This window comes from Manis javanica, chromosome 5, assembly GCF_040802235.1.
Source record: "Manis javanica isolate MJ-LG chromosome 5, MJ_LKY, whole genome shotgun sequence".
Classification (NCBI taxonomy): domain Eukaryota; kingdom Metazoa; phylum Chordata; class Mammalia; order Pholidota; family Manidae; genus Manis; species Manis javanica.
The window spans coordinates 20,199,555-20,226,943 of record NC_133160.1 but is presented as its reverse complement, the minus strand read 5'-3'; the positions used below and the strand labels follow the sequence as shown (position 1 = coordinate 20,226,943).

General features: G+C 38.7%; 1 protein-coding gene across 3 annotated transcripts in view; it reads left to right on the top strand.

Annotated features, from left to right (window-relative positions):
• RPN2 (ribophorin II) overlaps positions 1–27,389 on the top strand; it is a 72,281-nt gene that overhangs the window by 19,842 nt on the left and 25,050 nt on the right. For all 3 annotated transcript variants that reach the window (XM_073236627.1, XM_073236625.1, XM_073236626.1), the window contains exons 3-9: positions 2,782–2,877; positions 3,388–3,563; positions 7,721–7,796; positions 8,761–8,895; positions 10,980–11,156; positions 12,666–12,784; positions 14,082–14,187. In XM_073236627.1, coding sequence (XP_073092728.1) covers positions 2,782–2,877; positions 3,388–3,563; positions 7,721–7,796; positions 8,761–8,895; positions 10,980–11,156; positions 12,666–12,784; positions 14,082–14,187 — 885 coding nt within the window. The remainder of the gene's footprint in view (positions 1–2,781; positions 2,878–3,387; positions 3,564–7,720; positions 7,797–8,760; positions 8,896–10,979; positions 11,157–12,665; positions 12,785–14,081; positions 14,188–27,389) is intronic.

Genomic DNA, 27,389 nt, shown 5'->3' with positions numbered 1-27,389 from the left:
GAGGGAGGGAAAAGGGGATTATGGGGCATTATTGAAGTATAGTTGATATACAATATTAGTTTCAGGTATACAGCATATATGTGATGTGATGTGACAGTTATATACATTATTAAATTCTCACCTCAACTAGTGTAAGTTGCTATCAAAGGAGCATTATTATTCATGCTCACAATATAGGTAGGTCACAGGGAAGGCAGTATAGCACAGAGAAGACAAGTAATGACTATAGCATCTTACTACACTGATGGACAGTGACTGCAATGGGGTGTGTGCAGGGGGCTTGATAATATGGGTGAATGTTGAAACCACAGTGTTGCACATGTGAAACTTTCATAAGATTGTACATCAGTGATACCTTAATTTAAAAAAAAGCTGTCAACACATTGCGCTTTGAAGCCACAGACTGCTGGTACTGTTTGCCTTCATTTGTCCTTGCAAAGAATTAGAGTAGGCATGATGCTGGTTTTACTGCAGAACAGACAATTTTTAGTCATTCTTTGAGAGGTAGAGGTCTTATGGCTCAGACTCTAGAGCCAGGCTGCCTGGGTTACAATTCTAGCTTCTCCATGAAGAGCTTAGTGACTTTGGACAAGTGGCTTCACCTCTCTAATGCCTCTGTTTTCATGTCTGTAAACTTAAGATAGTAAGAAGACCTAATGCATAGATCCTTTTATCAAATGAGAAATGCACATAAAGCACTTAGAATAGTGTTGGACACATTTTAAGTGCTCAAAAATTGGTAGCAATGACTGTAATTGTTTGCGGTCTTGGATACTGTCATTCTACTGCTAACGCACCAGGTGGCGGCAGAGCACTCATTTTAAGCTAACCCATGTTCTGCAAGGATTTCTTGGAATTGTTTTCCTCACATCCCTAATTTGTGCACTGTCAAATACTTTGTTTCTTTCCCTTTTCTCTTTAGTTGCATTCAAACTTCTGGTTGAAACTCATTTGTTTTGAGACTCTTATTTAAAATTTTTAAATAAAATTTTAAAAAGTTTTCTTGGTCAAAGTAGCATGTGGACACAGTAAAATATCAGATAACGTACAACAGCCATGAGTGAAAAACAGCAATCCATCACATGGCCCACCTTCCCCTACTCTCTGGCCTACCCCTCAAAAGCATCCAATTTTTTTTTTAGTTTTTTTATTTTTATTTTGGTATCATTAATCTACAATTACATGAAGGACATTATGTTTACTAGGCTCCCCCCTTCACCAAGTCTCCCCCACATACCCGTTCACAGTCACTTTTTTTTTTAAATTTTTTATTAAGGTATGATTGATATATACTCTTACGAAGGTTTCAATGAAAAAACAATGTGTTTACTACATTTACCCATATTATCAAGTCCCCACCCACACCCCAATGCAGTCACTATCCATCAGTGCAGCAAGATGTCACAGATTCACTATGAGAAGCACCCATTTTTAACTGTTTTTATTACCATTTAATTTTGAATAGCTGAATTTTATGTTATTTCAACCAAAATATTTAGTGTTGTAACTATTAATATTTCTTGGGGTTTGATACAGTAAAAGTAGAATGGTTTTTATTATGTGCCTACTTTGTGCCAGGCACTGTGATGGGGGTTCTTCGAAGTCTGTTGGGGAGGAAGTTAGTACAGTGTGGTAAGAGCTTTGGGAGAGTGTGTAGGAGGAAGGACACTTGACCTGTCTTGAGATGAATTGTCAATGAAGGCTTTCTAAAGAGATAGCATCAGAGCAGAGGTAAAAATAGGACCTGGTTTGGCAGCTAAAAAGCACAAGGGAGAGGTATTCCCAGCAGTGAGTAATAGGGTCAAAAACAGATGGCGAGAGCATGGTATCTGGGGTGCTGCAATGGGCTGGAGGGTAAGATTCTGGAGTTGGAGGTAGGGGTATGGGGATGAGGCTGGCACAGAGAGCATTTTGTGCTGTTTCAGAAGCTCTGGATTTTGCTCTGAGGATGATAATGAACCACCCAAGGGGTTCCACAGCAAAGTAACATAGTTACATTTGTGTTTGTAAAAATCGCTCTTGAAGTAGTTTGCAGAATGGATTGTGTGGCTTGAGACCAGTTAGGAGATGATTGTGACAGTCTTGGTGAGAGATGGCAAGGGCCTGAAATGAAACATGACAGAAGCCAGAGGGCGGGGATTGCATTTGAGAGATGCAAAGGAGAGGGGCTTGATAAGCTTGGTGGGTAAGGGAAAAGTTGAGAATGGTTCCTGGGTTCCCGCATTAGGTAGTTGGGTGCATTGTAACACTTGTACATGAGCCAGAAAGTCCAGGTGAATAAATAGAAGTTTGCAAGCTTATTTTAAGTGTGTTGAACCTGATTTCGCTTTGGAGACATCTAAGCGGAGACCTAGTCCGGTTGGAGTCAGAGGAGACACTCTGCCATTTATTAGCTTTTTACCTTCCTCAGGTTACTTACCATCCCCATATTATGGGGATGATTACAACTACCACAGGGTCCTTAGGATCATTCAAAGGAAGAGCATCAGAAATGCCCAGCACAGGTATGGCCAGGGCAGGTGACAGTGGAGGTGGTTTCTTTCCTTTCAGAAGGACTAGCATAGAGTGCCTTCAGGTTTGTTGCTCTTTCTGTGAAGTCAGCAATTTTTGGTAGTGTAGTGTCCTCTGGAAAATAACTGCTTAAAAAACAAAATCCTGTGTAGCTCATGGTTTAAACCATCATAGGTTTTTTGAATTTTATTTGTCATCCAAAAAACACATAAGCTTTTCCCAGTTGTGGTGAATACCACCATTTATCATTGACTTTTTCCTCCTATTTAGAAAGCATGCACCTTCATTAAATCAAACCTTGATCCCAGCAATGTGGATTCACTTTTCTATGCTGCCCAGTCCAGCCAGGCCCTCTCTGGGTGTGAGGTGAGTCCAGCTTCCTACATGTGTTATTACTTTAAGTTGTAAAATGTATTTTTAAGAAGGGAGGGTCATGTCAGATTGTTATTATTTTTAATAATAAGAATCCATTAGTGTGGATGGGAATTCCATTCTTGTGATTTTTTCTTTTTCTTAAGGAAATGGAGTTTCCTATAGTTGCCTCTCTTCTGGGAAGCCTTGATTTTTCTTTCCATCTCCCTTTAACATTTAAAAAGTTTCAAAATAAAGGAAGAATTCCCCCAAACTGTATTTCTGGCAGTCCATTTTATTGAACGTAAGAGAACCATGTAAGTAGATGAGTGACTTGCCAGAATCTTTTCAAAAGTGTTGTGCTCAGATTTTGCCAATGTGGAATTATGGTGTCAGAGGAGTTGGGGGATGATTGTGAGCTAGGCTGAAGTGTGATTTTGGCAGTTGCTCAGCATGCCATCTTTGGCATGTTTGCCGTAATGGCCGGCACCTGCTCTAAAACTGTGTTTGCCAATCCTTTCTTAGATCTCTGTTTCAAATGAGACCAAAGATCTGCTGCTGGCAGCTGTCAGTGAAGACTCATCTGTTTCCCAGATCTACCATGCAGTTGCAGCCCTAAGTGGCTTTGGCCTTCCCTTGTCTTCCCAAGAAGCACTTGGCGCCCTTACTGCCCGCCTCAGCAAGGAAGAGACTGTGCTAGCGTAAGTCATTACCCCCAAGCACTTCTCAGGCTTCATTTGTGTCAGGTGCTGTCCTGACAAGGTTCAGCCATTGGTCCAGCAAATATTTTTTTGGCCTCTGCTGTGTGCTAAATGCTTTGCTAGGCCCTAGAGACGTAAGGCACGTCAGGTCTCTGTTTTCGTGGAGCTCACTTAGTTATGGTCTTCTTCACGTTGCTCAGACAGAAGGAAACACTGAGTGAGAGCAAGAACACATGGCCACATAGCAACAGAATTGCCTTTTGAGGTTAGAGACCAGAGACCGAAGCAAGGGTGTAGGAGATTAGTGAGGCCGGGGAGCCCCGTGCATCTCTTGTTGAGGCTCAGCCAGGGCACAGTGACATGCTGGTGGTGGAGACTGCACTGAAGGAGGGCCTACTGGGGTCAGTGAAGTAAGAGAGAGCACCTGGTGGAGAAGTGCGTGCTCAGAGGGGAGACGGTTCTAGGCTCAGACCTGTTCCCCTGCCCAAGGCTAAGATGGAGGAGAAGCATCTTCCAGGAAAGGCACTCTGAGCAACTCTCCTGTTTATTATAAATTTAAATATTGTAACTAAATTAAGGATGTTTACAGAACTTAGGAGTGATAGTATATGTAGTTTTTTTTTCTTTAGCACTAAAACTTCTCACTTGAAATGATATATGTATTTTTTGTTTCTTTATTGCAACTCCTGAAAGTGAGTGGAGCATGTGGACCTCCTGTCCGTTGTTTAGCAGAGGCTGTTGACAACAGTTCCCTATTGCAGAATAGTAAAGTTGTTTCCAGGGTTTTTTTGCTAAGAACCAAAATATTTTTTAATTTGAAGCTTTGTTCACAGTTGGCATTCTGTCACTCTCACATCCTACTCATATTCTCGTGCTCAGTAATCAGGGACTTTGGGGCTGATATTTTTCTCAAGGCTGACATCTTTGTACACCCTTTGCCCAGTGCTTGGCCCTTGTGTCCTTTGGTGTTAGGTTATATGATTTTGATCTCTTCTTATAATCCTTTGTGGAGTGCCTCCCCAATCTCCATCATCCCATGTCATGATGTCACTGTCAGTGCTTCACTTCAATACAACCTCCTAAGGAAAAATCTTTCCATTTCCCTCTGAGCAAGAAGGAAAACCTCCCTATTTAAAACCCAGAACAAGAAAAAATATAAAGAAAGCACATCCCTTTTGGAGTCAGTTAGACTTGGGTTTGAATACCAACTCAGTTCCTTCCTAGCTGTGTGATTTTGGGCAGGTTACTAACCTTCTGAGCCTCATCTGTATAATGAGACCATTAATTCTTAAAACATGGAACAAATGTCAGGATTAAGTGAAAAAAGTCCATGTGAAGTGCCTAGTGCAGTGTCTGTTTTTTTACGGACATACAGCAAATGGCGTGCCTTCTCCTCTGGAGCACTTCCCTCTTAGGTCCCTTTCTTAGGGAGCTAGTCACTTCCTTGCATGTATTGTAGTTATTTCTGTATTAGATTGTAAGCTTCTTTATTTGCCGTGCTCATAGAGTCTGGCACTATGGTGCCCCATGAAGAGTTAAAAAAGTCTGACACTACTTTGTGTTTCTGTTCTCTTGTAGAACACTTGTAGGTAGGAAGAGCATGGGATCAGATAGAATTGTGTTCAAATCCAGACTCTTCTACTTAATGCCTCTGTGACTATGAGTAGGCTGTTTCAACCTGCCTAAACCTCAGTGTTATATGTAAAGCAGAGAAAGATATAGTAATTCTCATAGAATTATTAGGAAGCTCAAACCAGCAGGAAATCTGATATAAATAGGACTCTTCTAAATGGGCCTTCTACATTTAAGTGGCTTATTTTTGGAAACAAATGTTCATAAAGTTGTCTAGAATGGAGAAAAAATACTTGTAGGTTTGAGTGAATCATCTGAAAAGATGCCATTGTGGTCTCTCATAGCCTGATTTTTTTTGAATAATCTGCTGTTTATTAGCAAGACAGGATCTGCTTTCTTAGGAGCTGTTTGAATATAGTTCTCCAGAGGGAAAGAAATTGCTGACTGGGGAATAAGTAATTAAAGCCAGTGACAAAACTTTTCAAAAGCTAAGTGGATTAATTTCATTTAAAAAACTTCTGAGGTTCTTAACAGCAGGATGCTCACTCCTTTCAAAGAAGAGAAAAATGATACCTTAATCGAAAAGTTTTTTCTAGGCTCTCTTAGCATCTTTTCTGGGCTCAGCATTTATTATCATGGGCAGATACAGGATTTTTATCTTGTTTGGAAATTCGGGTATCATTTTCTCAAGTGCATTAGAACAATAAGCATCCCATAGGATTCATTTGAATACTCTGGGGCTTCTCTCTCTGTGAATTGTGACTCCTCTGTTTTCCAATTTGTCATCTTAATGGAATTAGTTTTCCACGGAGGGAATCTAAATTGTTATAATCTCAACAAGAGCAGACAAATTCTTGCTGTACATTCCCTAACACATTGACTTGATAAATGGTGGTTTTATGCAAAGGCCCAGTCATCTCTTGGGAATTTGGAACCTTTCTGGGGTTGAGCAGCAATCAGCTAACCACCAGAGGTCCTCAGCTTTCTCCATTCCACCCAGAAAAGCACCATTTATATTTTCTAAGTTATTTGCATTAAGATAATAGAATCTAATAAAAAATCTGATGTGTACATACCTACCACATTCCATCTTAAAAGTTTATCTTACAGAAATACACTCATAATTAGTTAAAAATACATGAATAAGCCATAAAAAGAATGAAGTACTGATATATGATCCAAATGGGTGAACTTTGGAAAACACTGTGCTAAGTGAATGAAGCCAGACACAAAAGGTCACATGTTACATGATTCCGTTTATATGAAATACCCAGAATAGGTGAATCTGTAGAGACAAAATGCAGATTGGTGGTTGCCAGGGGCTGGGGGAAGGGAGAAACAAGAAGAAAATCCTTAGGGGGTATGGGGTTCAATTCTGGACCGAAGGGAGTGTTGTGTAACTAGACAGAGGTGGTGGTTGCCCAGCGTTGTGAAATATACTGAATGCCACTGAACTGTTCGCTTTCAAATGGTTTATTTGTTATGTGGAATTCACTTCAATAAATAAAAAATGTGTGTAAATAAGGGTTATAGCATTTTATGACCTAATGAAACAAGTGTTATCAATTGGAGATTAAGTGAGTAAATTATGCCACATCTAAGCAGTGCAATACCGTTACTTTTAGTAAGAATGAAGTATTCACATGGAAGGATGTATACAATATATTAAGTTAAAAACAAATTAGAGAAGTTATCTAAAAGCTATCTTCTGAGGATAGGTGTTACAGGAATTTTAACTTTCTTCTTTAATTATGTGCTATTTGAGACACATGAAAAGATGCTCCACATCACTAATCATCAGGGAAATGCAAATTAAAACCACAATGAGATATCACCTCACACCAGTAAGGATGGCCAACATCGAAAAGACTAAGAATGACAAATGTTGGTGAGGATGTGGAGAAAGGGGAACCCTCCTACACTGTGGGTGGGAATTGTATTCCTTCCATCTTATTTGATGCCTGAAGGATGAGTGACTTTCAGGTCTCCCAGCAGGGTGATGCTAGCACAAGTGTAGCCATTCAACATGTGTTTACTGAATGCTTCCTGTTTACATTGCATTAGTCCGGTTTCAGAGCAGTTGTTCCAAATTCTACACAGCAATCTTATATGTAGTTCTACGATATTTCTTTGGAGTAACAAAAGTAGAAAATTAACAGCCAGCCAGTTGCTGCCTAGCACAGTACATCATACAGCATGGGGTACCAAATACACCTTTGCTGAATTGAATCCTGTTCTTAATAGCGTATCTCCTCTAATCCAAGTTGAGTCTTAGTCTCTGTTCTGTATGTGATGGCATGAGGAACAAAACAGATTTTCAGAGGAAGGTGAACCTGTGCTCCCTCTCTTCTCTCTGCCTACTATACTGTTGCTGGGATTCCCTTCTCACAAGGTGTAGTGATCTTTGTAAAGTAACTGTCACATCTTTCCTAGTGAGATTGTAAATAAGCTCCTTAAAAGCTAAGATTGTTTTACACATCTAAAGAATAAGAGCGTGATATTTGTGAAGGTGTCCGGATATAGGAAGGGATAAGTAGGTGAAAAGAGACTTGCCATTCATTGGGTTTCTGCTCTTTACTTTCCAGAACAGTCCAGGCTCTGCAGACAGCATCCCACCTATCCCAGCAGGCTGACCTGAGGAGCATTGTGGAGGAGATTGAGGTGCGAATTAATTTTGCTAAATGTATTTCCTAACTCTTTAGAAGCATCTTGCAGGTAGACATGTGTGATTTGTTACAGCTAGTTACATTGCTTTTCATATCCATGGCACACATTCTTTATATCAGAGCATTATATAGGCTAGTATAATTGGACCATCAATTAGGCAACAAACCACTTTTCCAGCCTTTTGTAGGTGCACTCTCATAGTTCACAGATTACAGAGCCTAACAAACCTGAAATTCAAATACTTTTTCTGCCACCTACTACTTTGTAATCTCAGTCAAATGAATGTCTGAGCCTCAGTTTCCTTATTTGGTGGTTGTAGGAACAAGTGAGGTTCGGAAGTTCCTAGTATATAATAGGTGCTTGGCAGGTGGTCACTGTAGTTTTTATTATTAGTCTGTCCTTTGCCCAGGACCTCCTGCTGCTCAGGGACTGTAAAGCCAGCGGTGACAGGCAGTCCTGACAGTGTCATCACTGGGTATCCCCCAGGCACGTTAGCTGTCTCATCATGTTGTCCAGGGGAGGAGTATGTCTCTTTATCCTTTAGGGCATTGGCTAAGAAAGAGAAATGCTCTGCTTTGAAGGTTGTATCCACATGGATGGCCACGGAGTCCATCTTTGCACAGTGCTTTCTGGCTACTCCACAGTGCGGCCCACTGGTCTTCTGCCTGGAGAGCTGGTGCCTTCAGTGCCGTGACACACAGGCTTGGTCTCGAGTGTGAGTGGTCAGGAAGGACCTTGATCAGAGCTGCAGAAGATTCGATTCTCTTCCAGTGCCTGTGTGATACACTTTTCTATCTGCCTAGCACCTTCTTTGAGAAAGTACTAAGTGACTAAGGTGGTCTCCAGATTTAGAGTGAAATTTCTCAAATCTCACTGTCTGTACTGAAGTGACAGTGATTTGTGTATCTCATTTCAGTTATCACTTAACTTCTAACATGCTTCTGATTTGTTGTGACAGGACCTTGTTGCTCGTCTGGATGAACTGGGAGGAGTGTATCTCCAGTTTGAAGAAGGACTGGAAACAACAGCATTATTTGTGGCTGCCACTTACAAGCTCATGGATCATGTGGGGACTGAGCCATCCATCAAGGAGGTGCCGGTCTAATAATTCTCAGGCGTGAAACCCAAAGGGGTTTTTGACTTTATCTGCTAAGCATAGTTTTTTTCAGAGAAGCCAGTTCATGCAGCTTTGGGGTGTAGTTACTCAGCATCTTGAGTTTGGCACTGAGAATGAAAAGTAGAGAAACGTAATGCCTATCCTCCAGAAACTGGTTGTCAGTGGGATAAACATGTAAACAAATTGTTACACTTGCTTTATGTGGGGTATCTCCATGTCACAAGGTAGTGGTAAGGAGGCCAAGTGTGTTGCTCTTGTTTCACCTCCCTCCTTGGTACTCTGTACTGCTAGTCTTAGGAATGCTTTCCCCAATGGTGGCCCATGCAAATCCTCTTTCTCTTGTTAAGTGCCCTGTACTTCAAAATTGCCTGTTCTTTCCTCCGTCCCCCATCCTTAGCATGGCTAAATCTTAGATAATCTTCACGGATTGACATAGTTCACTGAGAAGCATGTGCGTCTACCAGACATCCACCAAGAGTTAATTCTTTTTTTTCTTTTTTCTTTTTCAAGAGGAGCTTGTTAACCTGAAAGAAACTTTAGTTGGAATGTGTGTGGGAAGTCTTTGAGTAGGTCCCTCTTTGTACCCCTTGTTTGTGAGGTTACCAACCCTTGATCTGAAGGATTTAAAATACAAGCTGCTGTTGTTTTAATTTTAGGAGAAGTTTGCATTCCAAGTTAGAACTTATATTTCTTTTATGCATTATGAGTTCTGTGCCAAGTTTCTTCAAGTAAACAGTAAATAATTATCTGTCCTGAGTAATTTGGATTAATTTCATATTTTCTCCAGGGGATGTGATCTAATAATTTATTCATGTATTGGCATTCTTCAGATGTCTTTTCCTTCATCCTAAATTGTAGGAGGTCTAGAGATATCATACTCTTAATTTCTGTGCAGTAATGGGGGTCTTATGGTACAATCCTATGGGGATTCTCCTATACACAGTGTAGTAGAAGAATTGGTGATATTCCACATATATAGCTTAAACTTTTTCTTGCTTTATTGCCAAGCTTCTACTAACCAGGTATTTGGCTAGAGTAATTTTGCTGTCACTCCTTTTGACATAACCATTCTGGTGAATAGTCAGCCATTTAACATGTCAACAGCTTAGTGACGGAAAATGTAATTGGTACAATTAAAGAAAATTATTTCATGTTGACTTGTGAATAACACTGTGGGGAACAAGGGAGCTCTTTTGTTAGATGGTAAATTTTAAAAAACAAAACTGATTGAAGTGGAAAATGTTTCCTCTTAAGCAAACAACCTCTAGAATTTTAATAATGCCTTTTAGGTTCTACTTTAAAAAAATATTTGCTTTCAGTTTTCTCCTTTAAGCAGCCCATTAGTTCTTAATGGAGAGTTATTTCAGTTTCTTTCTAATGTACATTTTGGCTATAAGGTTTGGTCTTGAAAATACAAACTTAGGCCTGATGTGCTGCTGAAAGGTGGGTTGGGAGGGGAGGTAGTTGGCTGGGAGGGTGAGGGCAATCAGGAAAGAACATATCTTACTGTTTAAGGACTTTGGAGACAAATACCTACATGAGGATTTTGGTTTTGCTTCCCCACCCCCCACCCCCCTATTATAACTTGTAGATATTATTTACCCTCCTTTAGCCTCAGTTCCCTCATTTGGAAAAACATTGATAACATCAGTCTTTTCAAGGTTTTTGTCAAGATCTGAATTACTGCATGTAACCTTACATATCACACAGTGCCAACATATATAGGCATTGGACAATGTATTTTGTAATGTACTTTCATATCTCAGTAGTTATCTGGGATTGTCCTGCATTTGTATAGTAAGCATTCAATAAATGGTTGGCAACTAAATGCATGAATTTCAGTTTGTACTAGAGATGGAAAAAAACAACCAAATCCAAGTTTTATGTTTAAATGTAGAATATTTGCTTTTTCCACCCTCTGCCTATTTGGATTAACGGCTAAAAGACCTTCCATGTAAACACTAGAAACAGACAGACTTGAGCCAGGTTGGGAGGGAGGGGTGGCTCTCCCACCTTCCTGCTGCAGGAAGATCTCAAGCTGGGTCTCTCTCTCCTTTCAGGATCAGGTCATCCAGCTCATGAATGCAATCTTCAGCAAGAAGAACTTCGAATCCCTCTCAGAAGCCTTCAGTGTGGCCTCTGCCGCTGCCGCGCTCTCCCAGAATCGCTACCATGTGCCGGTTGTGGTCGTGCCCGAGGGCTCTCCTTCTGATACTCACGAACAGGCCATCCTGCGAGTATGACTTCCATGCCCAAAATATGCTGCTCAGATTGCCATTTCCAGTATAAGGTTTTCAGAAATCTAAAGACTGTCCACAGCCCATCGTAACCCCCGTGAGGACCTACCCGTTAAATGTAGAGTAAGGCTCATTTACCTAAGCCTGGAAATGGGAACATGACCACTGGGTGACCTAGTCAGAGAACCCTTCATAGACACCTTCAAATCAAAACCCTTTTTTCCTAAAGGATTTTAAATAGTAAGGCTTTCAATAAATAAGTGCAAGAATATTGCATTTCTGGTTCAGAACCCCAGATGTGTAGAAAAGTTGCTTCTAAAATGTATTTTCCAGTACCAGAACTTTCTGAAGACATTATTTTAAGAGCTTTTTAAAGTTTCTAAGTAGTTCTGGTGCTTATGGTTATGAAAATACCAGGTCTTCTCCCCTCTGGTGCTGACCGTGTGTCTTTCTGGCCCTCACTGTCACTTGGCACTAAGCATAGACTTCTCTTTTGTGTTAATTCTTAGAACAGAGCAAGTGCACAAATCTTGAATATGCTTAGAGTTTTCATCTCAAATAAGGCATTTATTGCTGTTGTTTGGAAACCAGTGCTAAATTCTTCATAAGAAATCAGCATTTTATTTATGTCCAAACATTGGGGTTCCATATAGGACAGTTTGATCTGTCCCATCAGGTCTCCTGCTTTGATGGCTCCTGCAAATATTCTCCTGAGGAAGTGCCCTGTACTTCCAATGCCTCTCCTTTCCCTGTGTACAACTTGCAACCCCTCAGCAAAGACTGGGGTGAGAAATAACCTGATTAATACAGTTCACCATGAGTCGGGGGTTCAGAGAGCAAAGTAGAAAACATACTGGCTTTGAAGCAAGATAAGTTGTGGTTTGAGTCCTAGACCAACTACTTAACTGGCCGTGTGGCCTTTGGTAGTCCCTTAACCTCACAGGGCCTCAGTTTCTTCATCTGCAAAATAGAGAGTGTACCATCTATCTCAAACGATTCATGGGGGGATACATGTGAAAGGCTTAGCCTGATATCTGGCAAATAGTTGACTTTCAGCAAATGATAGTTATTAACATTATCCTTATTTCTTCAGTTTTCCCATTGCTCTTACCTTCCTAAAGTATTTTTCTTGTTAATGATTTTTTTTTTAAAGATACTTCAGTAGGGTAAATAGAACAGGGGATCAGAAAGAAGAAAACATAACTGGCTGTGTGATGTGGGGCCAGTCATATTCTTTCCTGGGCTCTGCAAAATGAGATCATTGGGCCAAGTTATCCCTAAGATTTTCTCTACCTCTGATATTCTATAGTCTATCCCATTCCCAGTCAAATGTGTTGTCCTCTATCTAATCTCTGATAGACGGTAGACCAAAGGTTGGTGAAGATTTCCTGAAATGAGGTGTTTCTTACACTGCACAGAGCTCTTTCCCTATAGATAAAGTACCCCAGTAACAAAAATTCTGTACTCCCTTGGCCTTTGTTGCTACAATGATTTTAAATTTATTTCCAGCTACTGGTCACTAATGTTCTGTCCCAGCCTCTGACACAGGCCACTGTTAAACTAGAGCATGCTAAGTCTGTTGCTTCCAGAGCCACTGTTCTCCAGAAGACATCTTTCACCCCTGTAGGGTAAGTCTGCAGAGTATTTTTGCAGAGTGTCATTGTATTTATTTTGGAAAGTTAGTCTACAGCCAATATAGCCCAGATGAATATGAATGTTACCAAGATCATAAAACCAAATTTACGTAAACTTTGGTTAGGTAAATTTGACTTTCTGGCATCAAAAATCTTATATTTATATAAGAAAAGGATTTAAAAAATGAAAATAATTTTGTTTTAGTTTTACTCTTTCCTTCTCTATTTCTTATCTCTGTTTTGTCATTGTGATATAAGTAGCCAGTTTTAAATATAATGTTTTATTCTGATGTATGAGTAATACATATTTATTGTTGGAAAAATTTGAAGAGCACAAAAAGAAAATATAAATCACTCATAATTCTACCACCCAGAAATAACTACTGTTATTAACATTTTGCTGTCTTTTTTTGTTGGTCTTTTTATATGCATATAAATATGTTTGAAAAATTGAATTGGAATTCTGCTTTTTCTATAACAATGTACTGTGAACATTTTCCCCATAGTATTAAATGTTTTTCTACAGTCTCATTTTTAATGGCTGCATATTATTGTTGTGTAAATTTTTTAAAATTAAGGATCAGTTTTTATATGAAACTTTGTTGAATGTTAAATTGATAAATTAATGAAATCAGAAAGTGAGTTTTAACAAGAAAATGCATTTCTAAGTCATAAAGATGCACAGGCAATATGAGAAATTAAAAAGCAAAATCATTTTTAGGAATGATCAGTGGAATGGTGAAATATATTGGGTATTTTGCTATATTGTTAAGAGTTAATAATTCTCTACATTTTTTCCCCTTTAAAATAAAAGTTATTGATATTTTTATTAAAGTAAGATGCCCTTTTTAGGAAATACACAAAACAGGAGAAGTAGAAATAGTACAAAAAATTACTTACAATTATGCTACCCTACACCAACCTCTTGGAACATTTCTACTCTAACTTTTTTCTTTTAATATAATTGGGATAATACTGTAGGCTTATGTGTTTTGCATTTAATTGTGGAATGCTACCCAAGGGAGGTGGGATTTTAGGAACTGAGAGTGAGCGACAAAGGAAAAGAAGACTTTGGAGACTTGAAAAAGGAGGTCATTTTTTATCCTTTTGACATTTTCTCACAGAATAAATAATATGTGATAGAGCAGGTTGCCCAGGTGGGGTAAGAAGTCGGAAAGGGAAGTGGTGGAGTCCTGGACTATGTTAAGGAGTGGCTTACTTTATAACTATTTGTTATATTCATGACTTTCCTATGTGAGTTCTTGCTAATTTTGCTGTCATCCTTTAACAGGGATATTTTTGAATTGAACTTCATGAATGTCAAGTTTTCCAGTGGGTATTATGACTTCTCTGTTAAAGTTGAAGGTGACAACCGTTATATTGCAAATATTGTAGAGGTAAGTGCTTTTCTTGTCATCCCCATTGCCATGTTCATGTAGCCTCAGAAATGACCAAATTGGCACCCATCATGAATCGTCTGACATATTGCCTTCACTTTATGACCAAGTGAATGTGGATATGTTAAGAGAGCGGTAGGTTCAAGCTATGCCGTGTGCCAGACTTAGCCAAGAACTTGATCTCAGCAAATTTTCTTTTATTCATACATTATTCATTTTCCATTATAATTTAGTATTAGTCTTCCATAAAATTGAGGAAGTGGAAAAAAACCCATAATTCCACTGACGCATAAATATTCTTAAAATGTTTTGTGTAGTAGGCCTTGATAGGTTTAGAAAAGTGCTTGATGCCAGTTAGGTGGTGAAAAGCATCAGGTGACGTATCACACTATTGTGAGGCTGTCTGGGCAAAGGGCACAAGGAAGTCAGTGTTGCAGGTGTTTAGCCAACTCTAGCTGTGTTGAGGATCCAAGTGATTTTAAGGATGGAAAGCAGTGCCTCATTTATCTAATGCTTTGTGGGAGAGAGTGGTTTTCCCTTTGAGCACTGTGGCTTTCATTTTCAGCTTCATTGGATAACAGTTTATTTAAGATAAATTACACATTTTCTTAACTTTATTGAACTATGGGATATGGCTTAATCTTTTCTTATTCTGAGTTAGGATCATTGTATGAACTTACTGAATGAAACTTCATTCTCATGTCATGTGAACCCTATGAGAAGCAGTTCTGTGTGGGAAGTCATGGTTCTGTGTGCTTTTGCTTGCATTATCTTATCCTCACAACCCTAAGAAATGGATGCAGTCATCTTCACTTCATAGATAAGGCTCAAAGGGGTGGAGTGACTTGTCCAAGGTCATCTGGTCTGTGCTTGGATGGATGCCTTACACAATACCAGTTTGTTTTGTGTGCCCTGGTGAATATATATCTAGCCTAGAGGCTGCAGAGCTCTTGCACCTCCAGCAGCTGGCTTTTTAATAATTTTATTTTCTCCTTTCAGCTCTCATTTCTGACTGTTTGTACCACTGTATCTTTGCTGCATCTACTTGACTATATTGTGCATTCTGTCAGGTCAGGGAACCTCGGGGTGGTACTGTGCATTTCCTAAATGATTAAATATATGTTGGTTGGGGAGGGTAGGTGCAGAGGGAGGGAGAAGGGGATTAAGGGGCATTACAGTTAGCACTTACAATATAGGTAGGTCATGGGGAAGGCTGTTTAGCATGGGGAAGACAAGTAATGACTCTATAGCATCTTACTACACTGATGGACAGTGATTGCAATGGGGTCAGCGGGGGACTTAATAATATGGGTGAATGTTGAAACCACAATGTTGCTCATGTGAAACCTTGGTAAGATTGTATATCAATGATACCTTATATTAAAAAAAATATATATATATATATATATATATATATGTTGTTTGTGACAACTATTTTCTTCACTATTCAAGTGTTGTTTTCCACTTTTCTTTTTTTAATTAAAATTTTCATTTTGAAATAATTTCAACCATAAGTTGTAAGAATAGCATGAAGAATTCCCATATACCCTTTATGTAGCTTCCCCAAATGTTAACATCTTTTGTAAACTGTAATGTTATTATCAATACCAGGAAATTAACACAGTCTATAGACCAATTTGAATTCCACTAGTAGGAGAGCTAGTTAGATCCAGGATTTAACCTAGGGTCACATATTCGTTTAGTTGTCCTATCCCTTTAGCCTCTTCCAGTTGAGGATAGTTTGTCTTTCATGACCTTGACACTTTTGAAGAGTCAAAGTGTAACCGGCCCATTACTTTGTATATTGTCGTTCAGTTTGGGTTTGTCTGATGTTTCCTCATAATTCAGTTCAGATTATGCATTTTTTTGCAAGAATACTCCAAAAGTGATGCTTTGCCCTTCTCAGTACATCCTGTTAGGAAGTATATGATGTGGATATGTTCATTGCTGGTGATGTTAACGTTGATCACTTAGTTAAGGTGGTGTCTGCTAGGTTTCTCCACTGTAAAATTGCTGTTTTTCTGCTTTGCAATGAAGTATATGGTGGAGTGATACTTTCAGAGTAAAATATCCTGATGATCTTGCCTGTAACAGTTAATGTGTGTGTTCTTTCTTTCATTCCTTCTACATTTATTAATTGGAATTCTACTGCAAGGAAAAGCTGTGCCTTCTTCCTATTTATTTATTTCCCATATATCCCCACTTCCCATTTATTTATTTGTTGGTTATTTATAACACTTTGGACTCACAGGTGTTTACTGTACTTTGTAGGTTATTATCCATTTTATCATCACTTACTTTGTTGCTCCTGTTATCCCAGCTTCGAGCTTTGGAGAGCTCCTCACGTTGGCTTCTGTGACACTCATGTTCTTTGAATGAAAGGACAAGGCAGCTAGGAAGTTTTGCCTTTTCAAAAGTGGGACATTATTTCACATAGGTAGATAAAACACATTTAAAGTTTGGCAGAAAAGAAGATATTTACTGGAACTCTAGTGTCTCTGTCTTTTCTCTACCTCATGTCTGACCTTTCTGGGCATGAGACATCCAATTATAGTCCATTCACTAACAGAAAATTTGGAAGGAAACTATTGAAGTGTGTCCCTTTAACCTTTAAAATCTAGATTCTTTCCATTTTAGTTTCCTTTATTTTAAGAGGCCTTATTTGCCAGAGCACATTAAAGGCAAACCTTTTTTATTTTTACCTAAAACCTCTTCTTACTCTACCTTTTATAGTCTTGAGAACAGCATACCCTGTATAAGTGCCATATCCATACGCTGCAGTTGTTAACATCTTCCTTTTTTCCAAGTCTGACTGCTGGTAGTCACCAGGTCCTGTTGACTCCGCCCTTGAATGTCTATTGCATGAGTCCTTTGTTCTTCAGTCCCAGTGTTTCCACTTGTGTAGAGCCCTATATTCTTTATCTAGACTGATAAATAGTTTCTAGTTAGTTTCATTGTCCTTAGTCTCTGCCCCTTTTGTATAATTCTCCCAAAGTGCCACGAGAATGATGAAATCACATTGTTCCTTTGGTTAAACATTTCTTTGTCTCCCTCTTGCCTGTGAGTGAGGTCTAGACTCCTCCGCATCGCTTAGCAGGTTCTGCCCTAGGCACATGCACTTGCTTCAGTGTGGGTGTGTCCCCATCCCCTCAGCTCTGGCTGCTCTTGACTGCATACTGGTCCTCAGATGTACTTTACCTGTGCATACCTGTGGGCCTGTACTCTTGTTTCCTCCATGGAGAATGCTCTTCCTCTCCCCTGCTCATATGCTGGGCTCCTTATCCTCTAAGGTCTAATTCACATGTTGCTGTTTCATCTGTGATCCCCATAGAACTGTTTTATATTTTAGTATGGACTGTTTAAAACATACAGAAAAGAACAAGAATAATTTAATGAATTCTTGTGTACCTGTCTCCTTCAAACTAACATTTTGTTCTCTTTGCTTCTCCTTTTTTCTTTTTGGTAAGAAGTAAAATCCTGTATATTGAATTTAAGCTCCTGTATTCCTCAAACACTTCTACTTCCCTCTTTCCTCAGATTTGGGGTTGGGTTTATTGTTCCATTGCTGGTCTTCTTATTTCTGTTATACCTGTATGTATTTATAATGATAAAACACATCAGTTACATCTTCTAAAATTTATACATTACATTACTTTGTGTATCCTTTTGCAGTATACTTGCTTTTACTCAATATTAATTTTATGACAATTAGCCATATTTATTTCATGTAGAACCAGAGCTTTCTACATAAATATGGATAATTTTCATAAAATTAGTCACCTTTTATGAATGATTCAGATTTTGTTAATTCATTTTCCTATTATTGGAATTTTGATTTTCACTGTTACAAACAGTGCTGCTTTAAGCATCTTTCCATGCTTCCTTATGCACATTTTGTTTATCTAGAGTTAAGTTGTGGGATCATAGGGTGTGCTTATCTTCCAGCTTTCTTAGGTGTTGCCAAATTGTTCTTTTCTTCATATTCTTACCAGTATTTGGTATTACGCATTTTTGATAATCTTATGGATATGAAATAATACATATTGTTTATAATAGTATATGTTGTTTTAATGTTTTTCCTTGAACTAGTGACACTGAGCATTTTTCTTGTGTTTATTGGCCATTTAGGTGTCCTCTTCTGTGAAATGTTATATATCTTGGTCTTTTTTTTTTTTTTTTTTTTTGGTTTGCTAGTGTTTTTACTTCTTGGATCTATATGCATTCTGGATACAAATCCTTAGTTATGAGCATCAAATATCTTCCTCTAGTGTTGCTATATGACATTTTTTGATGCACAAAAATTAATTTTGATGAAGCCTCATTTAAAAGTCTTTTTCCTTAGATTGTGCTTTTTGTATTTTCTTTAAAGAAAAGTCCTTTGCTGCTCCAGGGTCAAAAAGATAGTCTCCAGTATTTTCTTCTAATAGTTCTTAAGTTGTCTTCCCCCTTACATTTAGAGCTTCAGTCTACTTAAAGTTTATTTTTGTTGCTAAAGTGTTTTGCACCCTGTCTGTGACTGTTCATTTTCAATTGTGTCACCATTGTTTGCTCATATATGTTGCTCTTTCATCAGGCTGGAAACTCGCTGTGGGAGGAGACCAGATCTTCTTTTTCTAGTGCTTAGTTTCCATCCCAGACCATTTAGAAGAGGAAAAGGATGAAGGGGTCTAAAGATGCCTTCTAGTCATTCATGGCTCCTAGAACTATGGCAATTCATCTTTCAGGGAAGAGCCTTTTACCCTATACAAACTAGGTTGGCTTATTATTATTATTTTTTAATAACAGCTTTGTTGAGGCTATAATCCACATACCATAAAATTTACCCATTAGAAGTATATAATTCAGCATTTTTAGTATATTTAGAGTTGTACAACCATCACCGTTATCTCACTCCAGAACATTTTTAGGACCCTAAAAAATAACTGTCTATTAGTCATTATTTCTATTCTACTGGAGTCTATCCTCCTCTCAGTCCTGACAACTACTCATCACCTTTTTGTCTCTAGGTTTGCTGCTTTGGGACATTACATGTAAATGCAATCTTTATACAGTGTGAAACCTCTTGTATCTGGCCTTTTTTTTTTTTTTTTGGTATCATTAATCTATAATTACATGAGGAACATTATGTTTACTAGACCCCCCCTTCACTGAGTCACCCCCACAAACCCCGTTACAGTCACTGTCCATCAGCGTAGTAAGATTCTATAAGAATCACTACTTGGTCTTCTCTGTGTTGCACAGCCCTCCCCGTGCCTCCCCCCACATTATACATGCTAATCGTAATGCCCCCTTTCTTTTTTCCCCGCCCTTATCCCTCCCTTTCCACCCATCCTCCCCAGTCCCTTTCCCTTTGGTAACTGTTAGTCCATTCTTGGGTTCTGTGAGACTGTTGCTGTTTTGTTCCTTCAGTTTTTTCTTTGTTCTTAAACTCCATATATGAGTGAAATCATTTGGTACTTGTATTTCTCCTCCTGGCCTATTTCACTGAGCATAGTTCCCTCTAGCTACATCCATGTTGTTGCAAGTGGTAGGATTTGTTTTCTTATGGCTGAATAATAGTCCATTGTGTATATGTACCACAGCTTCTTTATCCATTCATCTACTGATGGACACTTAGGTTGCTTCCATTTCTTGGCTATTGTAAATAGTGCTGCGATAAACATAGGGGTGCATCTGTCTTTTTCAAACTGGGCTGCTGCATTCTTTGGTTAAATTCCTAGAAGTAGAATTCCTGGGTCAAATGGTATTTTTATTTTGAGTTTTTTGAGGAACCTCCATACTGCTTTCCACAATGGTTGAACTAATTTACATTTCCACCAGCAGTGTAGAAGGGTTCCCCTTTCTCCACAACCTCGCCAACATTTGTTGTTGTTTGTCTTTTGGATGGTGGCAACCTTACTGGTGTGAGGTGATATCTCATTGTGGGTTTAATTTGCATTTCTCTGATGACTAGCGATGTGGAGGATCTTTTCATGTGTCTGTTGGCCATCTGAATTTCTTCTTTGGAGAACTGTCTGTTCAGCTCCTCAGTCCATTTTTTTTTTTTTTTACTTACTTACTTATTTATTTTGGTATCATTAATCTACAATTACATGAAGAACATTATATTTACCAGGCTCCCCCCTTTACCAAGTCCCCCCCACATACCGCTTCACAGTCACTGTCCATCAGCATAGTAAGATGCTGTCAAATCACTACTTGTCTTCTCTGTGTTGGATATGCCCACCCTATATCCCCTCCATATTATACATGCTAATTGTAATGCCCCCTTTCTTTTTCCCTCCCTTATCCCTCCCTTCCCACCCATCCTCCCCAGTCCCTTTCCCTTTGGTAACTGTTAGTCCATTCGTGGGTTCTGTGATTCTGCTGCTGTTTTATTCCTTCAGTTTTTCTCTGCTCTTATACTCCACATATGAGTGAAATCATTTGGTACTTGTCTTTCTCCACCTGGTTTATTTCACTGAGCATAATACCCTCTAACTCTATCCATGTTGTTGCAAATGGTAGGATTTGTTTTCTTCTTATGGCTGAATAATATTCGTGTATATGTACCACATCTTCTTTATCCATTCATCTATTGATGGACATTTAGGTTGCTTCCATTTCTTGGCTATTGTAAATAGTGCTGTGATAAATACAGGGGTGCATCTGTCTTTTTCAAACTGGAGTGCTGCATTCTTAGGGTAAATTCCTAGAAGTGGAATTCCAGGGTCAAATGGTACTTCTATTTTAAGCATTTTGAGGAACCTCCATACTACTTTCCACAATGGTTGGACTAATTTACATTCCCACCAACAGTGTAGGAGGGTTCCCCTTTCTCCACAACCTCACCAACATTTGTTGTTGTTTGTCTTTTGGATGGTGGTAATCCTTACTGGTGTGAGGTGATATCTCATTGTGGTTTTAATTTGCATTTCTCTGATGACAAGTGACGTGGAGCATCTTTTCATGTGTCTGTTGGCCATCTGAATTTCTTTTTTAGAGAACTGTCTATTCAGCTCCTCTGCCTATTTTTTAATTGGATTATTTGTTTTTTGTTTGTTGAGGTATGTGAGCTCTTTATATATTTTGGATGTCAACCCTTTATCAGATCTGTCATTTATGAATATATTCTCCCATACTGTAGGGTACCTTTTTGTTCTATTGATGGTGTCCTTTGCTGTACAGAAGCTTTTTAACTTGATACAGGCCCACCTGTTCATTTTTGCTTTTGTTTCCCTTGTCTGCTGAGAGAAGTTGCTCATGTTTATGTCCAAGAGATTTTTGCCTATGTTTTTTTCAAAGAGTTTTATGGTTTCATGACACATTCAGGTCTTTGATCCATTTCAAATTTACTTTTGTGTGTGGGGTTAGACAGTGATGCAGTTTCATTCTCTTACATGTAGCTGTCCAGTTTTGCCAACACCAGCTGTTGAAGAGGCTGTCATTTTCCCATTGTATGTCCATGGCGCCTTTATCGTATATTAATTGACCATATATGTTTGGATTAATGTCTAGAGTCTCTATTCTGTTCCAGTGGTTTGTGGGTCTGTTCTTGTGCCAGTACCAAATTGTCTTGATTACTGTGGCTTTGTAGTAGAGCTTGAAGTTGTGGAGCGAGATTTCCCCCAACTTTATTCTTCTTTCTGAGGATTGCTTTGGCTATTTGGGGTCTTTGGTGGTTCCATATGAATTTTTGAACTATTTGTTCCAGTTTGTTGAAGAATGCTGTTGGTAATTTGATAGGGATTGCATTGAATCTGTATATTGCTTTGGGCAGGATGGCCATTTTGATGATATTAATTCTTCCTAGCCAAGAGCATGGGATGAGTTTCCATTTGTTAGTGTCCTCTTTAATTTCTCTTAAGAGTGTCTTGTAGTTTTCAGGGTATAGGTCTTTCACTTCCTTGGTTAGGTTTAATCCTAGATATTTTATTCTTTTTGATGTAGTTGTGAATGGAATTGTTTCACTGATTTCTCTTTGTATTAGTTCATTGTTAGTGTATAGGAAAGCCACAGATTTCTGTGTATTAATTTTGTATCCTGCAACTTTGCGGAATTGCGATATTAGTTCTAGTAGTTTTGCAGTGGAGTCTTTAGGGATTTTTATGTACAATATCATGTCATCTGCATATATTGACAGTTTGACTTCTTTACCAATCTGGATTCCTTGTATTTCTTTGTTTTATCTTATTTCCATGGTTGGGACCTCCAGTACTATGCTGAATAACAGTGGGGATAGTGGGCATCCCTGTCTTGTTCCCGATCTTAGAGGAAAAGCTTTCATCTTCTCGCTGTTCAGTATGATGTTGGCTGTGGGTTTATCATATATGTCCTTTATTATGTTGAGGTTCTTGTCCTCTATACCCATTTTGTTGAGAGTTTTTATCATGAATGGATGTTGAATTTTGTCAAATGCTTTTTCAGCGTCTATGGAGATGATCATGTGGTTTCTGTCCTTCTTTTTGTTTATGTGGTGGATGATGTTGATGCATTTTCGAATGTTGTACCATCCTTGCATCCCTGGGATGAATCCCACTTGGTCATGGTGTATGATCCTTTAGATGTATTTTTGAATTCGGTTTGCTAATATTTTGTTGAGTATTTTTGCATCTATGTTCATCAGGGATATTGGTCTGTAATTTTCTTTTTTGATGGGGTCTTTGCCTGGTTTTGGTATTAGGGTGATGCTGGCTTCATATAATGAGTTTGGGAGTATTCCCTCCTCTTCTGTTTTTTGGAAAACTTTAAGGAGAATGGGTATTATGTCTTCTCTGTATGTCTGATAAAATTCCGGGGTAAATCCATCTGACCCGGGGGTTTTGCTCTTGGGTAGTTTTTTGATTACTGCTTCAATTTCGTTGCTGGTAATTGGTCTGTTTAGATTTTCTGTTTCTTCCTTTGTCAGTCTTGTATTTTTCTAGAAAGTTGTCCATTTCTTCTAGGTTTTCCAGCTTGTTAGCGTATAGATTTTCATAGTATTCTCTTAATAATTCTTTGTATTTCTGTGGGGCATCTGGCCTTTTTTACTTAGCATAATATTTTAAGGGTGCATTCCTGTTGTAGCATGTATCAGTGCTTTATTCCTTTTCGTTGCTGAAGAATATTCCATTGTGTGGATATGCCATATTTTGTTTATACGTTCATCAGTTGATGGACATTTGGGGTTTTCTATTTTTTGGCCATGGTAAATAATGCTGCTATGAACAATCATATACAAACTTGTTTCAACACCTCTTTTCAATTGTTTTAGGTATAGGCCTAGGAGTGGAATTGCTGGGTGATATGACAAACTCTTATGTTTAACTTTTTAAGGAACTGACGAACTGTTTTTCAAAACAGATGGATCACTTTGCATTTCTTTTAGCAATGTATGAGGCTTCCTATTTCTCTACATCCTTATTCCCACTTGTTATTACCTGTCTTTCATTTTGGCCATCCTAAGTGGGTGTAAAGTGGTATCTCGTGATTTTGATTTGCATTTCCCTCAGGGCTTATGGTCTTGAGCTTCTTTTCATGTGCTTTTTGATCATTTGTATTCTCTTCTTTGGAGAAATGTCTATTCAGATCCTTTGCCCATTAAAAATTTTTTCTTGTCTTTTTATTTCTTCCTTTAAGTCTATATTCTTTTTTTTTTTTTTTTTTTGAGAGGGCATCTCTCATATTTATTGATCAAATGGTTATTAACAACAATAAAATTCTGTATAGGGGGGTCAATGCTCAATGTACAATCATTAATCCATCTCAAGCCTAATTCTCGTCAGTCTCCAATCTTCTGAAGCATAACGAACAAGTTCTTACATGGTGAACGAATTCTTACATAGTGAATAAATTCTTACATTTCTGAACAGTACAAGGGCATTCATCACAGAAACTTTCGGTTTTGATCATGCAATATGACCTATAAACCATCAGGTCAAATATGAATATTCATTTGATTTTTGTACTTGATTTATATGTTGATCCCCCATTTCTCCTATTATTATTATTATTTTTATTTTTATTTTTATTTTATTTTATTTTATTTTATTTTTTTTTTGAGAGGGCATCTCTCATATTTATTGATCAAATGGTTGTTAACAACAATAAAATTCAGTATAGGGGGGTCAATGCTCAATGTACAATCATTAATCCATCTCAAGCCTAATTCTCGTCAGTCTCCAATCTTCTGAAGCATAACGAACAAGTTCTTACATGGTGAACGAATTCTTACAGAGTGAATAAATTCTTACATGGTGAACAGTACAAGGGCATTCATCACAGAAACTTTCGGTTTTGATCATGCAATATGACCTATAAACCATCAGGTCAAATATGAATATTCATTTGATTTTTGTACTTGATTTATATGTTGATCCCACATTTCTCCTATTACTATTATTATTTTTATTTTTAATAAAATGCTGAAGTGGTAGGTAGATGCAAGATAAAGGTAGAAAACATAGTGCTGTAAGAAGGCAAATATAGATGATCAGATGATCAGGTGTGTGCCTATGGACTAAGTATTAATCCAGGCTAGACAAGGGCAGCAAGACATCCACGGATGCAGAAGATTTCTCTCAAAGCAGGGGGGGTGAGGTTCTGAGCCTCACCTCTGTTGATCCCCAAATTCTCACCTGATGGCCCCCCTGCGACTGTGCCTGTCTTAGGTTGTTCCTCCCTTGAGGAATCTTACCCGTCTCTGGCTAACCAGTCATCTTCCGGGGCCATACAGGGAAATGTAAAGTTGGTAAGTGAGAGAGAAGCCATATTGTTTGCAAAGGTTAGCTTTTTACTTTTTTGCAGATTTATGCCCTGTGGCTTCTATGCCCAGCACTTGTCTCGAGGTATCTTTACCACCTGGAGGAATTATGATACTCGGTAAATTCGATATGAGGCACGAATTCTATTTAAGGTTTGTAATTAGGAAGGAAGAAGAAAAGCTATAGATGTAGCATATGAAGGAAACTTGGGAGGATTGATTATTTCTTTGACATATCTTCTTGTATAGTACCTTAAGTATGTATAGGTTTTAAACTACTAACTAATTTGCACACACATATTAACATAATAGGAATACGGTGACATAAACAAAGCAAATCTATAATTACCAGCCATCTCCAGTGAAGCCAAGAAAACCATTTAGGCACCCTAGGCATTTGTGAAAATTTATCTATGATATGATGGATATTGTCCAACTGTACTTGAACCATCAGACAAATTAAAGCAGCCCATTTCTGGGATCTGTTCACATCCCATATGTTCTTTTAACCATAGATAGTCTATAGTCATGAGATTTTGGGGTGCTACAACTTGCACCCCTCCCAACTCCTGGTTGAGTTCCAACAGTACAGATCCAGTCAAATTCGTTGTCTCACTGTATGCACATGCCAGCCTAGACATCTCCCTCCTCCTTCTTATGGCAAGTCCAGGAGACGGTGGGCTGGATGCAGCCACAACCGCAGCATCGTCCGGATCCCTGTGGAGGCTTTTTGATGATCATCCCCCGGCACGAGTCCTCCAGAGAGTGCTGATGCCGGAAGCTCCTCCTCATATCGTATCTTAGTTCATTTTCTGGGTATCCAAGCTAGGCCTTGATCTTCTGCGTAGAAACAAACAGACCCTTTGCCCACACTTTGACATGCCCTCTATACCACTGTGCAGAACTCATTGGAGGTCAGCACACGGGAACTGCTTTTTTTTTTTTTTTATTAAGAGAAAGGAATATTATCAGAAAAGAGTACCTCCATAGCTGATCATCTGACACTCTTTAAGTGATCAACATTAAGGGTATTTAAAGCATGCGTTGATCTTTGATTTACCAATAGTTTTATCCTATCAAGGAGTAATCCCCCTTTTCTTTCTTTCTTTCTTTTTTTTTTAATCTTTAATCTACACTTACATGAAGAATACTATGTTTACTATGCTCTCCCCTATATCAGGTCCCCCCTAACAACCACATTACGGTTACTGTCCATCAGCTTAGCAAAATGTTGTAGAATCACTACTTGTCCTCTCTTTGTTGTGCAGCCCACCCTCCCCTTTCTCCCTCCCCCCCATGCATGCTAATCTTAATACCCCCTTCTTCTTCCCCCCCCTTATCCCTCCCTGCCCACCCATCCTCCCCAGTTCCTTTCCCTTTGGTACCTGTTAGTCCATTTTTGGGTTCTGTAATTCCGCTGCTGTTTTGTTCCTTCAGTTTTTCCTTTGTTCCTATACTCCTCAGATGAGTGAAATCATTTGGTATTTCTCTTTCTCCGCTTGGCTTATTTCACTGAGCATAATACTCTCCAGCTCCATCCATGTTGCTGCAAATGGTTGGATTTTTCCACTTCTTATGGCTGAGTAGTATTCCATTGTGTATATGTACCACATCTTCTTTATCCATTCATCTACCGATGGACATTTAGGTTGCTTCCAATTCTTGGCTATTGTAAATAGTGCTGCGATAAACATAGGGGTGCATCTGTCTTTCTCAAACTTGATTGCTGCGTTCTTAGGGTAAATTCCTAGGAGTGGAATTCCTGGGTCAAATGGTAGGTCTGTTTTGAGCATTTTGATGCACCTCCATACTGCTTTCCACAATGGTTGAACTAATTTACATTCCCACCAACAGTGTAGGAGGGTTCCCCTTTCTCCACAGCCTCGCCAACATTTGTTGTTGTTTGTCTTTTGGATGGCAGCTATCCTTACTGGTGTGAGGTGATACCTCATTGTAGTTTCAATTTGCATTTCTCTGATAATTAGTGATGTGGAGCATCTTTTCATGTGTCTCTTGGCCATCTGTATTTCTTTTTTGGAGAACTGTCTGTTCAGTTCCTCTGCCCATTTTTTAATTGGGTTATCTGTTTTTTGTTTGTTGAGGCATGTGAGCTCTTTATATATTCTGGACATCAGGCCTTTATCGGATCTGTCATTTTCAAATATATTCTCCCATACTGTAGGGTTCCTTTTGGTTCTATTGATGGTCTCTTTCGCTGTACAGAAGCTTTTCAGCTTAATGTAGTCCCACTTGCTCATTTTTGCTGTTGTTTTCCTTGCCCGGGGAGATATGTTCAAGAAGAGGTCACTCATGTTTATATCTAAGAGGTTTTTGCCTATGTTTTTTTTCAAGAGTTTAATGATTTCATGACTTACATTCAGGTCTTTGATCCATTTTGAGTTTACCTTTGTATATGGGGTTAGACAATGGTCCAGTTTCATTCTCCTACATGTAGCTGTCCAGTTTTGCCAGCACCATCTGT